At 47.0% G+C, this 14,450-nt stretch overlaps 2 protein-coding genes across 7 annotated transcripts in view; one reads left to right on the top strand and one right to left on the bottom strand.

Moving 5' to 3' along the window:
- RTN4 (reticulon 4) overlaps positions 1–5,941 on the top strand; it is a 68,978-nt gene extending 63,037 nt beyond the window's left edge. For all 5 annotated transcript variants that reach the window (XM_026485793.4, XM_048222902.2, XM_026485809.4 and 2 more), the window contains 4 exons: positions 3,698–3,767; positions 4,268–4,314; positions 4,526–4,584; positions 4,954–5,941. In XM_026485793.4, the coding sequence (XP_026341578.1) occupies positions 3,698–3,767; positions 4,268–4,314; positions 4,526–4,584; positions 4,954–4,996 (219 nt within the window). In that variant the 3' untranslated portion in view covers positions 4,997–5,941. The remainder of the gene's footprint in view (positions 1–3,697; positions 3,768–4,267; positions 4,315–4,525; positions 4,585–4,953) is intronic.
- The window catches only part of EML6 (EMAP like 6), a 274,663-nt gene continuing 265,516 nt past the window's right edge, over positions 5,304–14,450 (bottom strand). For both annotated transcript variants that reach the window (XM_057309390.1, XM_057309391.1), the window contains 6 exons: positions 13,224–13,396; positions 12,649–12,811; positions 10,958–11,061; positions 10,117–10,270; positions 9,607–9,707; positions 5,304–8,015 (listed from right to left, as the gene is read on the bottom strand). In XM_057309390.1, coding sequence (XP_057165373.1) covers positions 7,991–8,015; positions 9,607–9,707; positions 10,117–10,270; positions 10,958–11,061; positions 12,649–12,811; positions 13,224–13,396 — 720 coding nt within the window. In that variant the 3' untranslated portion in view covers positions 5,304–7,990. The remainder of the gene's footprint in view (positions 8,016–9,606; positions 9,708–10,116; positions 10,271–10,957; positions 11,062–12,648; positions 12,812–13,223; positions 13,397–14,450) is intronic.

Raw genomic sequence — 14,450 nt, 5'->3', positions numbered from 1 at the left:
AGTTTGATTAGAGGGATGCTGCCTTTTGAAACCTCAAATCTCAAGAAAAAAAATCTGAGAACTTTATCAGATACCGAGACCAGGTGTTTTAGGCAGAGGTTCTTACTTTTCTGTAATACAGCTTTGGGTGGTGAAGACTGTAGTTCTGTGACTTTCAGTGAAAATATGTGTTAAAATTGTAAGAAAATTTCTAGCAATAGTTGCCTGCACATCAGGCAATCATAATGCTCCAGAATACAGTCTGAAATCTGAAAGTGAGCCGAAAACGGCCTGAACTCCAGAAATAGCTGACCCAGAACAACATTAAAATCTAGCCCCTGGGCTCCTATGTGGTTATTAACATACACATTTTGGCAGTTTCTGCTTTCTCCGGCTCACAGAAAAATTAGAAGGGAAATGGGCTAGGGAAAATGTAGGCGATCAAAGCAACACTAATGAATGGGGCCGAAGATTTCAAAAAAAGGGAAAAGAATTTTTAGTTTAAAAATGCAGGAAAAGTTTGAAAATGTCAGAATTGCCAGAGTGTCTGAAATTCTGTTATGCATTCTTCCTCCATTTTCCTTACAAATGTTCCCCCGGTTGTTGAGACATTATCTAATAAAAATCTGCAGAGCTTTTTAATGAGTACACAGTTAAGTTTAATTCCTGTTCCCCAAGGACAAAAGGACAAGAAGACATGGCCCTTGCTCACTTTGAGTATTTATTAGACCTTCATTGTGCTTTGGCCCCTTTTCCTCCTCTCTCGTTACTGCCCAAAGAGAGATGATCTCTGATTTCCATGTTAGTATATGCATTGGCTATAATGGCACAGAATAGTTGCCATGGTCTAGCATAGAATTTGTAGTTCCAAAATGCAAGTTGCCTGTTTTGTTTCTTAAAGTGTTTATGGACCTATTCTTTGCCTCTTTATGACAGCATGCCCACTGGTGACAAATTCCCGTTAATAATGGTTACTCTGTAGGTGATTTTACAGTAGAGCAGAGCAGATTGATTCTGGAGTCAGATAAACCTGAGATCACTGTGACCTCTGGTCTGGCAACTTGCTTAATTGCTACTTGTCTTGGTTTGCTCTTCTACAGGGAGAATCATAGCACTTCTGGCATTGTGATGAGATTCACTGACCTAATATATTTGCAAAAAAAAAAAATTACTGCTTTTATTATATAACAGTTCCAGTAATTGTGCAATTGCTAGATGCATGTCCTTTCTCTTCTCATGCTGTATTCTCTGGAAAACCTTACCTAGCATTTTTATTTTGGGCCCCTGAAGTGTTAAATCTTCTCCAGATCACAATATTTAAAAATTCTATGATAACACATAAAAACGTGAATTTCTGGTTTCTCTCTTAAAATGGGAAATTTTGGCCACATCGGCCTGGAATACTTGCCTGGCAACAGTCTGGAGCTGGGGTGTGCGTGCCTCTGTGAGAGGGAGAATGCGTAGGTCTGTCTGCCTCAGTCCTTAGGCTCCTTCGTGCATTTAGGGCACCTGCCTGGTCCCACAGACATTTAGTCTTTCTGCTGTTCCTTTCTTTGCCTTTGGGTAGTGTGCCTTTTAGGAAGAGTGTCCTCCAAGAGGCAAGTGCAGTGACATTTGAGTCCCTTAGATGGGCTTGGGCCTCTCTCCTTGTGGATTTGGAGTCAGCCTTGTTGGTGACTTAATGACTGAATTAGGACTTCTTTTTATCTTGTGTGTGTTGGTATCTGAATTCTGTCATGACAGAGGTATCCTTATGGCTAAAGCAATTTCTTCTAAAATGTGGTAGGTTGACGCTTTTCCCTGTAGACTTGTGGTGATGGATGAAAATGTGAAATGCTCTGTGGCCGACTTGCTCAAGCGCAGACGTTATGATTGGCTTCTGCAATAGGAGTCTGTAAGACTCTGTGAGAAGGAAAAGGCTTGCTAACTGGAGTCGTGCTTCAAACCTTTCTACCATAGCAATTGCTGAGACCAGGGCAGCATTTAATTTTTGATTTTCAGCTGGCAGGTGTTAGGAATGCTTGACATTTGTCACTTGAACATTAGTTAAATTCAGTTGTAGGAGTAACCAGAGGTTGCTATTTGTAGAACTGACAGTTGGTGGAGGAATCCAAAGTGTGTTCCTCACCTGCAGTAAATTGCTTACTAGAGTGTGAGCACCTTAATTACTGCTTGGTACTCAGCTCATGATAGATTTTATTGAAAGAGTGAATAAATGGAGGAGTGAATATATGCTTTAGTTCAGGGGTCTGCAAACGACTGCCTGGTTCATGGCCTGTTGTGGTGTAGCCTGGGAGCTAAGAATGGCTTTTAAATTTTTTAATGGATAATTTTCAAAAAATTTTCAGAGACAACATTCAAAGGATATATGAGAGACCATTTGTGACCCATAAAAGCAGACATGGTTATTATCTTACTGTCTTGACCGGAGGGGTCTGCCGATCGCTGCTGTAGGGGATGGAGGCGCCGACTCCACGCGCCGTCTCACTGACACTGTGTTGCATGTACCTGCCTGACCACTGTAGTTGGTGGCACTGCGTTACCTACTAATTAGCGCAGAGCTAATGCCGGACACTTGAAGGCCTTTAATAGAAAGCTAAGGAATTACTGATTAATAAGAATAAAATCCAGACTGATTTTAAGTCTTCCAAGAACTGCTTCGAACATGTCATCGAGTCTGTACTATATGAGGTCAACCAAATTTTAGAACTGGAAGAAAACTCTGAAATCTTCTTGTCCAACCTTTCACGAACAAGGTATGCGGAGGCAATAAAGGACTTATCAAAATCCCTTTCTAGAAGAGCCTTTCCCTAGCTGCTTTCTTTGATAGTTAAAAAAAATATAGAGATTTTTAAGACCATGACTGCTGAAGGAGGAGAATTTGGTTAGTTCCCCGCAGTTCCACGCCCCTTGAGGGAACAGTGAAAGCTGACCTCAGGCGGGTGTCAAACCTCTCTGTTCTTGTCTGCGTCTGCTGGGGTAGTAACAGCGCCTGCCTCACCAGGTTGTTAAGAGGAATACATGAGTTAATATTTGTAAAGCATTTAACACAGTGCCTGGCCCTAATACAGTAAGAACTATATTGGTGTGTGTGAAATAAATACAGAAGGCAGTGGCTTAAAGAATATTGGTCAGTTTTATTAACAGGTATACAAGTTTGAGGCATCCTCGTTTTCAGGGTTAACTATTAAAACACATATCACTGTGCAGACAACGCCTCTGATCATAAAATATTAGAAATTAAAAATCGGTACCTGAACCCCTTCTCTCTGATCATAAATCTTCCCCGCCTCATTCTTGCTTGTTCAGCTGCGGTTTTAATGTCGCAATCATTAAGCTCACGTAGATCTCGAAATACTTGTTAGTGCTTTAAAATCAGGTTTAATAGTGAATTCGCATACCTTTTCAGGCTTCCCATTTAAAAGCTAAGTGCTAGGTCAGAGCTGAAGAGGTAAGGTATATCTTTGGCATGTTCTCTGGTCTCAGAGAAAACAATCAACTACTTGGTGTAGTATAGTCCAGAGAAAATGAATCAAATCTATCTTAATTAGGATTCTGAAATTTCAAACGGAGACCGGTGACTTACAGGTGAAATGTCCGATTACCTCACCAGGTCTTCAACGATTATGCCTTTGGTAGGTTGGCATTTAGATGGGATGCGTCTGTTTGAAAGCTTCTGCTTTGCGTGAATTGTTAATAGGCTGTTGTTTTCTTACAGTTTGCGGTGTTGATGTGGGTATTTACCTACGTTGGTGCCTTGTTCAATGGTCTGACACTACTGATTTTGGGTAAGTCTCCAAAACGATTTGAAGGAAAAACAGCACAATAAGAGACTGTGTGCAGCGGCGTAGAGACATTGTAGTGGAGAAGATTGTTACATTGTAGGGAAGATGTTTGAGGTTGTGAGCTCTTCAAATAACTTGCTGACACTGATATTGTATATTGAATTGCTACTTTAGTTCCTGAAGAATGCTCCGGTTCACAGTGACAGATGGGGGCTGGCCTCACCTGAGGGTGCAGTCATAAACCAGACTACCGGGGGTTACCTGTGTCAGGTCTGTGGGACAGGATTTTGAGCTAGGAATCGTTCCTGCGGCATCCCTTGGTTCGTTCCTTCATTCCCCTTGAGTGGCTCCCCACCAGCAGGTGCCTCCAGGAGAACCTTGGGTATTTATTCACTCATTAGGAACACCGCCCGACTGACGAGTTTACCAGTTAGGTGGCGTTTCAGTGTTTGCTCCCCAAATCATACCGGTCTGTTGTAAAGGCTGTGTATTTCCTTTTTCAGCTCTGATTTCACTCTTCAGCGTTCCTGTTATTTATGAACGGCATCAGGTAATTTCTTAACTGCAGCTTTCAGAATGCAAGCCCCACCGTATTAGGTAAAAACAAATCTATCAGTGCCAGTTTCCAAAGCCTTACAAAAATGAAAAGTGTGGTTTCTTAAGCCTTTATTAAGCCTTTAATTTGCTGGAACGTAGTAATGGTTAAAAAGATTCCTTAGCAATGTTAATTTTCTAGTGACTTCTTCCTACCTCTCTTTCAGGCGCAGATAGATCATTATCTAGGACTTGCAAATAAGAATGTTAAAGATGCTATGGCTAAGTAAGTATTTAAAATACACCCCCCCCCCCCCCACTAAGGATAAGATGTGCTGGACTTGGGAGAACAAAGTGTAGTATTTTCATCTTAAAGGTGTAATCAGTAGCAAATCTTAATCAGACCTAAAAAGTGTGACAGAAAAGATTTTTCTCTGCATTCGGATCATTGATTTCTGTGTTTGCTCTGTGTTGTATTTAAGGCTTTAAGTCTAAACCAGGAGGCAAGGTGGCAAAATCAGTTTGACAGCCTTAGGATTTCGTGTCTTGTAGAAGCTGAGCAATACACGTGTAGTTCTTGAAGGACAGCCTTTTCAAATACTTAAAATTGAAAATTATTTCCATTGACCTTTTTTTCCAACCCTTTCATTTGTAGAATCCAAGCGAAAATCCCTGGATTGAAGCGCAAAGCTGAATGAAAAAGCCAGAAATCGTTAACAATAGGAGTTTATCTATCTATCTTTAAAGGGGATGATTACTTGGGGGAGGGTCAGGGAAGAAGGAAACCTTGACATTGCAGCTTCCCAGATCTTTACTTTGAGCGATGCGGTGTCTGAGGAAAAATCACCTGTCTTGACTGCCATGTGTTCATCATCTGAAGTATTGTAAGCTGCTATGTATGGATTTAAGCCGTAATCATACTTGTTTTTCCTATATGAGGCACTGGTGAATAAACAAAGATCTGAGAAAGCTGTACATTACACTTTGTGGCAGGTAGTCTTGCTGTTCTTGTTTTTTTTTGGGAATCGCAGAGAAAGGAGCTGAAAAAAATAATCCTTTTCACAGTTTGTGCACTGTGTATGGTCTGTGTAGATTGATGCAGATTTTCTGAAATGAAATGTTTAGACGAGATCATACCACTAAAGCAAGACTGAAAAAGCTCGCCTTTCTGGTATGTTCTAGGTGTATTGTGAATTTTACTGTTATATTAATTAATTGCCAATATAAGTAAATATAGATTATATATATCTCTATATATAGTGTTTCACAAAGCTTAGACCTTTACCTTCCGGCTACCCCCCAGTGCTTGATACTTCAGAGAGTCCGTGGTTATAGTCCCAAAGCACATAAGCTAGAAAAAGAAAATCCATGTATTTCTAGGAGCACTACCATCTGTTTTCAACATGCAGCGACGCCATGCACATAGTAAACTTCACTGCACAGACTTACTCTAGTTCATTTTGTCATAAACTCGGAATCTCCGGACTGAATCTAATGCTTCCAAAAACATTGTTTGCAAATATCAAAACTTGTTATGCAAAAAACTATAAAATGATTTATACGTTTGTGGTTTAAGCTGTACTGAATCTGTGGAATGCATCGTGAACTGTAAAAGCAAAGTATCAATAAAGCTTATAGACAAAGTCTGTTTGGTATTCTGGTTCCATGAAACGGCAGCAGCATCCAAGTGGACACCAAGAGTAGCCTGCGTGTCCCCCGGGGAGGGGGCGCTGGGGCTCCGGGGAAGCCTGCCAGCGCGGGCGGCAGCTCTGTCTGCGTCGTCCAATGTATTTGACACGTACCAAAACGTTTTCAAATTATGTATTTCTTAGACTTTGCTCATTGAAAATAAATTCATGCACCAATATTTTAACATAGAACACAGTGCAGGATTTATGAACATACATAAAATCATACCATATAAAGGTCTACAAATAAGTTTCTTGACACAGACACTATTGCTCTTTTTAAATAATATAGTTGTACATATCTTCATTGATCAATTTATTCTTCCACATGGTTATTTCAATGCAAGGTCTGATTATTATGAAAGGTTAGTGGTACAGTATAGGCAGACATGGTTATCACTCAGCATCACCAGTCACATGGTTACAGAAAACAGAATTAGGACTGCACAGGGGCTCAAACTGGGGACCCAACAGCCTATCAGGGGATTAATGTAAGGCATTCATAACTGGGCATAGAAAAATAGCTTCATGAGTGATCTAATCCACTTAGAATGCAGAAGCACTTCTGGGGTAAATGTTAGTCTATTTAATTGAAAATGCTTCGTTTCACCTTTCTCTAAACTGACAACTGCAAATAGCCAGGAACTCAAGCCCCAGAATTTTGCTTCACTGTCGGGAAGGACTAATTGGTATATGTGTGCTCAGAGTCCCCAGTCCCTCACCGGCCTTCCTCGCGGCGTGTGCGGTCGGCCCCTCCTGGGGTCAGCGGTGAGCCAAGTGTGGAGTGTGCCCGAGGCAGGGTAGGGATGTCTTCGGGTTAATATTGTCCAGGTCACATTTTCTGTCATCCAGCCAGCTCTGAGGAACTCTTAAGCTAGCTTATTTTGTTTTATAATCTTATCAAATATTGCTTGGGCTTAGCAATTTGTTCAGCAGAGATTTTTTTTTTTTTCTTTTTATCTGGACTTGACCTATATAGCTTACCTGAACAAATCCATGGGGTCAAGCCAGCCCCACTCTGGGGGTGGTAGACCCCGTGCAGCCTTGGGTCACCTTATTTATTACCATTTTAGGATTAAGAGTTCATCCTCCTAGACCCACTTGAGCTTTTTTTCCCCTCCCCCCCTTCTGTTTTGTAGTAGAGGTTTATTTTACTTCAATTTGGATTTTGTAGGTTTGGCACTAAATAGTGAAAATCCATTTCTACCCCCTCCCTCCTGAATTTCAGTTTCTTTGCTGCTCACCTGCCACTATTTCCCAAGCAGGTAACCGATGTCTTGCATTTAGGAAGCTGTGACATAAACACATGACATGGGTGACAGACCAGGAATCTGTTAAGGGTCCTGTAGCCCTCCTCAGTTTTGAAGTTTAGCACCATATGTAGAAAGGAGAAAATTTGTGGGAGGTGAGACAGCAGCCCACACAACTGGAAACTTTCAAAGGCACTTAATGGATATAAAACTCTGCAAATGAAACGTTAAAAAATTAAGTTTCTCAACTTGTTTGTACATGGCTCATTTGGTTTTAGAAGCTAAATGTGGAGAACTGAGGCTATTCATACAGTTCTAGTCCTTAGGTGCATCTAACTGAAGCGGTCTTGTTCAACTCATTTGTAAAAATGAACATTTTTAAAGTATATAGAAACAATAGCAAAACATCTTTTGTAAAAGTTTAGATGCAAATTAAAAGCTACATACTGGTTAGGTTAACTGAGGCTTGAAATTTTGTCAGTGGGCTACCTTATCAGATAGGATTTTTTGTCAGTGTGGTTAGTACGTGGTCTCAGGAACAGAGGCAGGCACTCCTCACATGTGAGAACTGACCTTCTTGGCATCACAGTTTCGCAGAGGATGGGAGCAGTCACCTCGCTTCGCTGGCGCGGGGGGCTTGTGCGGCCTGCGGCGACACGGGTGCAGCCAGCAGCTGGCGGCACGGAGGGGCCCCGGAGTGCCTCCGCAGTGGCTGGGGGGGTAGCAGCAGCAGCAAGAAAGAGGTTTCTGGCATTTACAGACATCGCCACACAAATACACTGAAAAAGCAGATCAGACATTGATCTTGCACGGCCGGACATCATCATGCTGTCGAGTGACTGAAGCAATCTTACCAAGTGCTCCAGACTCGAGCTCAGGGGGCATCAATTTCTAAGGACGAACCAGGGGTCTTCCCACCAATTAAAGACCCGCTTTTCTAAAATGGCCTATTCTTTTTTGGTTCGTTTGGCTCTTTCAGCAGCCTGAGCGTGCTGAACGTAAGGACTTCTGGCAACCCGACTTCACACTCGTTACCGCTGACAAGGTTTTATCAGCCCCACTTGGGCCCTTGCCAGTGCTCACGCAGAGCCAGGGCTCGCAGCGCGCTCCCCTGACTACAAAGGCCTAGGCTCCCGCAGTTTAAAGGTCACTTCTCAGCCCTTCAGAGTATCACAAGTGCCCTCGGATCTCCTCCGCTGGGGTGACCAGTTCACCTACGGCTCTCGCTGCTAGCTTGTTCGCAGTCTGGGGGGGGGGGGGGGCGGCTCTGAGGGGCTCTTCCCACCCCACCGGGAGCGGCCGGCGGAATTATCTCGAGGGCGCTAAGTGGCAGCCGCTGGCGGCACCGCCGACCCGAGACCGAGCTCTCCCGCGGGCTATCAGAAAGCAGCTTTTGGGGGCGTTTTCTGCACCACCCTTTTGGACAGCAACTGGGTTGACATTCTCTTCAGGTGCCTTTTCCACAACCCCTCTCACCATAAAAATATCTGGATTGCTATATTTTTTCTTCATTCCCACCCTCCAAGAGTTTTGCTTGGGCTGAAATGAAACCAATATTCACGTTGCAATAAAGCCCTTCAACTACGTTAGAGGCGGAGAATGAGAGTTTAGGAACCGCCTCGTCCTGTTGGTCCACAATCCAAATAAGGAATGCCCTTGGAAGGACAAGAGGAAGGGGCCTGGCAATGCTGAAGAGGCTGATGTCATCTCTGGAGCAGGCTGGCGGGGTCCTTCCAAATCACTGGAAGGCCAGTCACGCCTCACACGGAACCCTGGGCCGGTCTCACACTGAGCCGCAGTTTAGGTCAAAAGCAGCCCCGTCCAAACAGCCGGCCGAGGTTCTGCTGCTACTCACTGGCGCTGGGCCTAACAGCTGCACTTCCCATCTGATCTCATGTAAAACCGGGGAACACCCTTGTTTCTTAGGGTGACTGGGGCTTACTACTCTTTTTAAAACCTCTCTTGGTTGGTTGTGGATTGATCATCCATCTTAAGAACTCGTGATCAGCTGGAAGTTAGGAGTTAAAAGACCTACGGATCGAGGTCATTTTAACCTGATTATATGCACGGCTGCCATGGGCTGCCTGGTCAGCCATCTTGGGTCCCTCCCCCGGAAGCAGCAGTGCTCAGAGTAGCATTTATGCCCTCCCCTTCTCACCAATCCCAGGACAGCTCTAGTGGGGACATGGGCCCATCAGGGTTTGGGTTGGGGGTCGTCAGAGACTAAAGACCATACTTGAAAAGTCCTTGTCTGCATTAGGATGTCAACCCCTCTCTGTGTCACTGGGAGGGACTGATTCCCGGGACACCTGACATGGCGACGGGGAGAGAGAGTACCAGCCAGGCCTGGGGAATCCGAGCCGGCCCTACCTGCAGTCATCTCCTCCAGTGCTGACCACATACTTGTCGTCATGAGAGAAACGGATGTTCGTCACGTGAGCGGAGTGGCCAAAGTAACGCTTATGTTTGGCCTGTGAGCAAAAGTGAACAGAGACAGCTGAGAGACCCTGCCCCTACCAGGAACCATAGACCACATCCAGGACTCCCGTCTTCCCCTCCCGGAATCATCTTCACTCCTGCCGTTCCCGTTTGGTCTGGACATTTCTGTTAGCCAGCCTTTCGCCGACTGGCCTTCCCATCCATTCTTCCCTGAGGTGGCCAATGTGTACATCTTCCATCCCCCCTTCCCCCGGCTTCCAGAACCTCCCCTCCAGAGGGAGATGAAACCATTAGGGATCACCAAACCTCCACAGGGCCGGAACAAGATTCCTCTTGTTCTAGATTCTAGCTGGCCGTCTCAACGCGGCCCCTACCTCCTGCAGTCTGCAGAAGGAAAGAGCCCGGAGGCAGTGCAGGGAGGTTACTCTGAGGAAGACTCACAAATTTTTCTGTGCATGGAAAATCAAAGAGCTTCACTAGCCCGAAGTCATCTCCGGTGACAATGTTGAGGCCAGCATGGGTCACACACGCGCAGTTGACATCAGCCTTGTCTGCATTTCGTGGCCAGATGCCAATGACTTCATCCCCCAGAATGCTGTTTGAACGAGAAGAGGAGTCAGCAGGGGAGGTGGGAGAAGGCTTCCCACAGTCAGGCATCTTCTCCCAGGGATGAGAGGCAGAAAGGGCTATTTTGCGTCATTCACTGTGATCACGTGGCTCTTCTGTCCCCGCCCCCTCTGTGCACTCAGCCTCGTTCTTACTGTCCTGCTCTGCCCTAGTCCCTTGCACCCCAAAAGAAAAGTCACCCCCATCTTTGATTCTGTCCCTCATCCCTCTAGTCCTCCCTTCTGAGTGTGTGCCTGCTTGGGCACCTTCGAGCTCACAGCCGGGTGGTGTCCTTTCCCTGGAACTGGCAAGGCCCCCTTCCTCATGCTGCTAAGCGGCCGTGTCGGCCGTCCAGTGCCTCCCAGTGCTGTGCGGGCGCTGAGCCCAGAGCCTGGGGCCCATTCCCTTTGCACTTGCTGGGTGCGGTTGTGCCCTGGGAGGATGACACAAAAGGAGGGACTTTGCATTTCAAAAGCCCCAGTCGGACCAAAGCCAGTGGCCTGAACTGGTACCAAGAAGCCTTCCGCCAACCACCCCCACCACCCCCACCCCAAAGACAAGACAGCTCCATCTCTGAGCGGCTTCACATCCTGGCCACACGCAAACTTGGAGACCGAGCCTGGCCCAAGAGGCTCCCTTGTGACCTTTTCCTTAAGAAGTGTTTTCGTCCAGTCACCTTGTCCAGGAGGCCCAGGTGATCTTCTCGATGACCATGGCTTCAGTGACCTGCTTCCCCAGGGGGACCTCATGCACCTGGCGCTTGTAGGCTCCTGTGGACACCTGCGGGCAGAAGGCAACCATGTCCATCAACCATCTCCCCAGTTCGAACGGCTCCCCTTTCGGTGTGCTGTTTCCCAGAACATCGGCCCAGCCTCCAGATCCCCAGGACGTTCAACAAATCCAAGTTCAGCTTGAGGCTGCAAAGCCTGTGGCCAGCCTGCAGCAAAATTCATGTGAGCAGGACATTTTTCCATTCATTTTCTGGTTCTTTTCCGAAGTCCTAAGGCAGTGGTTCCCCAAATGTGGTTCCTGACCAGCAGCAGCATCTGGAAAGTTGTTGGAAATACATATTCTTGGGTCCCCGCACCAGACATTCTGAGGGTGGGGGCCCGGCAATCTGTGTTTTAACAAAGCCTCCAGGGGGTGTCTGATGCTCCAAGTTCAGGAATCCCTGTTCTCAGAGGAACAAGTCCTTTGGTACAGAGGTGGGCAAGTCTTCTCATGGACACCAACTGACGTAGATGATTTCTGAAGCATCTTTCTTGAGAATATTCCAGGGGGAGATAAGATTTTTCCAGAAAACCTGCAGCCCCTTCTACCCCCGTGGGTGCCTCTGCCCCGGCCCCCCTAGGTTTTCCTGCTGTTCATGGAATGTGCCGAGATCTTCCCCACCTCAGGGACTTCATACAGATGGCCCGGAAAAATGTTCCCGCCTCTCTTTGTTGGCTAACTCCTACACATCCCACAGACCTCAGCTTAAATATCACTTGTGCGGAGAGGAAGTGAGTCTAAATTCGGCGCCTGTTAAATGCTCTCAGAGCACCCTGTACTTTTCCTTCCCAGCACATAATCACAATTTGCAATTATATGTATATTTTGTGATTATCTGTTTAACGCTTGTCTTCTCCATTACGGGCAAGCTCCAGGAGGGCGGGAGCAGGCCCCCTCTGTCCACCCGAAAGCCTAGCGTGGCACCGGGCTCAGTAAATCCTCGTTGATGAACGGGCGCCCTCTCACTTTGCAGCCGGTGTCCAGCTCCAGGCCGGCTCCCTGACACCTAGTGTTTGTTCAGAGTGCTGGGTAAGACATCGTTCTCCATTCAGCTGTAAGTCCCAAAGGTGGGACCCCTCTTCGTCCCTTCCCACCTGTCTGTTCCCCCAGGGGAGTGAGGAGCCTCCACTCCAGGCCCAGAGCTCGGGCCCCAAGTGTGGACAGGCCACACTCCCCAGATGTGGATTTGAAATGACGACGTATGAGAAGCCACAGAGGCTCGGGTACAGCCCCGGGGAACCCGACGTTGGGAAGCATTGAAGGGGAGGCGGCAAGGGGAGGACTGAAGGGGATTAGGGCTTATGCTGCCTGTGTTTCTTACTGAAGGACAGCTCTACTTTTTAGAATTCTCATTCTTCAACATTCTTCAGTTCTCTAGGCCTCTGCCCTTTCCTTAATCAAGTCGGGGGAAAGGAACTGCACTGAAAGGGTTCCTATGAAGAGGAAGTTAGTGGACAGCCCAGCACAGAGCAAGCCCTCAATTACCATAAGCCGCCACCGTGGTCGCTGCGGCTGGCATCATTATTATTATTATTATTATTATTATTATTATTATTGTTATTGGTTACCCTGGAGAGCGTCAGAGCCGACACCTACCTGGATGTACCTGCCATCTGCTGAAAAATCCATCTGAACGACGAAGCTTGGAATATCTTTGCAGTAGCCAGTGCGGTTCAGGCTTGCGCCCTGAGTGAGGTCATAGAAGTCAACTGTATGTTCAGAGGAACCAACGGCTAAGAATCTGCTGTCTGGGCTGATTCTAGAAAAAGCAATCCAAGAGCATGGTCCGTGAGAAGGGCTGTCTGGGCTGCGCAAACGTGAGGTCTCGCTGGGAGGGGCCTCCCTGGGCTCAAAGGCAGGGCGATCTCACTTCATGACTCCCACACGGTTACCTTCTCTGACATTCTAGGGAACTCAGCAATTTCTCTGGGTCCGACCCCAGGGCAGTAAGGACACGGAGCCTTAGGCAGAATGGCACGGTACATGTAGTTTTTACTTGGTAAAACTCTCACGAAATCAGCAAAGACGTGTCTAAGAATTCCTGCGTGAGAGTCTCCTTCACAGCTGGCTCGCTGAAAGGGACCCTCCCAGCTGCGTTCTTCAGTCCAGCCCCGACCCTTCCGGAATGGCAACCACCCTTCTTCTCCCTGCCCAGCCCACCTGCTACGCACCTGATGTCTTGGATAGCAGATTTCCGGTCTCGTTTCTTCCCCCAGACTTTGAGGCTGTTCACCAGCAAGATGACGAACTCCCCGTTCTTCATGCCGATGGCCACCATCTCCCCGTCAGGGCTGTAGGCCGCACACCTGGCCGCGTGGCCCAGGCTCACCTTGTTCAGCAGCTTCTACGTCGATACAAAGTAACAACATCGCCTGAGTCCTAGGCTGGGCTCCCGGGGAGATGCCGCCCCCAGGCCGGAGCGCTCAGGCTGTCTCTGCGGCCACTTTGGGCCTCCAGACCCCTTGCTTCGTAGAGCGACTGTCCCCGAGGAGCCGAGGCGGCTCTAGGTTTTAGCTAGAACAGCTTGGGAGACAACACGTATCGGGGCAGAGCTCGGCGCACTGTTTCTGTAAGGGGCTTGGCAGTCAATACTGCAGGCTTCGCGGCCCCCGCGATGTCCGGCGACCAGTGCGCTCGGCCGGCGTGGCACCAGAGCAGCCGGGGCGCCACGGTTTACTTGTAGGAACAGGCGGCAAACCCGGCCGGAGCCGCCAGCCTCAGACGGCCCGCCTCTTGCTCAGGAGAAGAGCGGCAGCTTTCTGCACCTGTTGGTTCAAAGCCTGAAGCCTGGCTGTCACTAGCCGGATGCGTGTGCGTAACTTCCCCATTTCCCACTTGAAAAGAAGTGATATTAATACTGCTCGTGCAAGGCTGCCGTGAGCACTAATGATCGTGTATGTGAGGTGTCTGGTGTGAGCAGGCACTCACTAAATGTTAGCCGTCGTTAACAATAAACACAGTAAATAATCATGAAAATTAACGGGACTGTAACAACCATAGTTAGGCTTTTGTGTATCTGTTCTTTGATCCTCACACTAAAAATACGAATGAAATATTTACTGGCTATTTTGTGATGAACCCAACCATTTTAATTATTAGATATTAAATAGTTGTTTTATTTTTTAATTTTTAAAAATTTTTTGAGAGAGCACAAGCAAGCTGGCAGGAGGGGCAGAGGGAGAGGGAGAATTCCAAGCAAAGTCCACACCCAGCACAGCACCCAATGCGGGGCTCAATCCCACGACCCCTGAGATCATGACCTGAGCCGAAAGCAAGGGTGACACGCTTAACTGACTGAGCCTCCCAGGCGCCCCCTAACTACTTGTTTTAATATCAGATAAGACTTGGTAACCATAATTTTCCCCCAGACTACTCTTTGCTATTTTTTATTCAAGATG

The sequence above is a fragment of the Ursus arctos genome, unplaced genomic scaffold (assembly GCF_023065955.2).
Source record: "Ursus arctos isolate Adak ecotype North America unplaced genomic scaffold, UrsArc2.0 scaffold_8, whole genome shotgun sequence".
Taxonomy (NCBI): domain Eukaryota; kingdom Metazoa; phylum Chordata; class Mammalia; order Carnivora; family Ursidae; genus Ursus; species Ursus arctos.
Note: the sequence above shows the minus strand (reverse complement) of the source record. Positions and strands in the feature narration are given on the sequence as shown.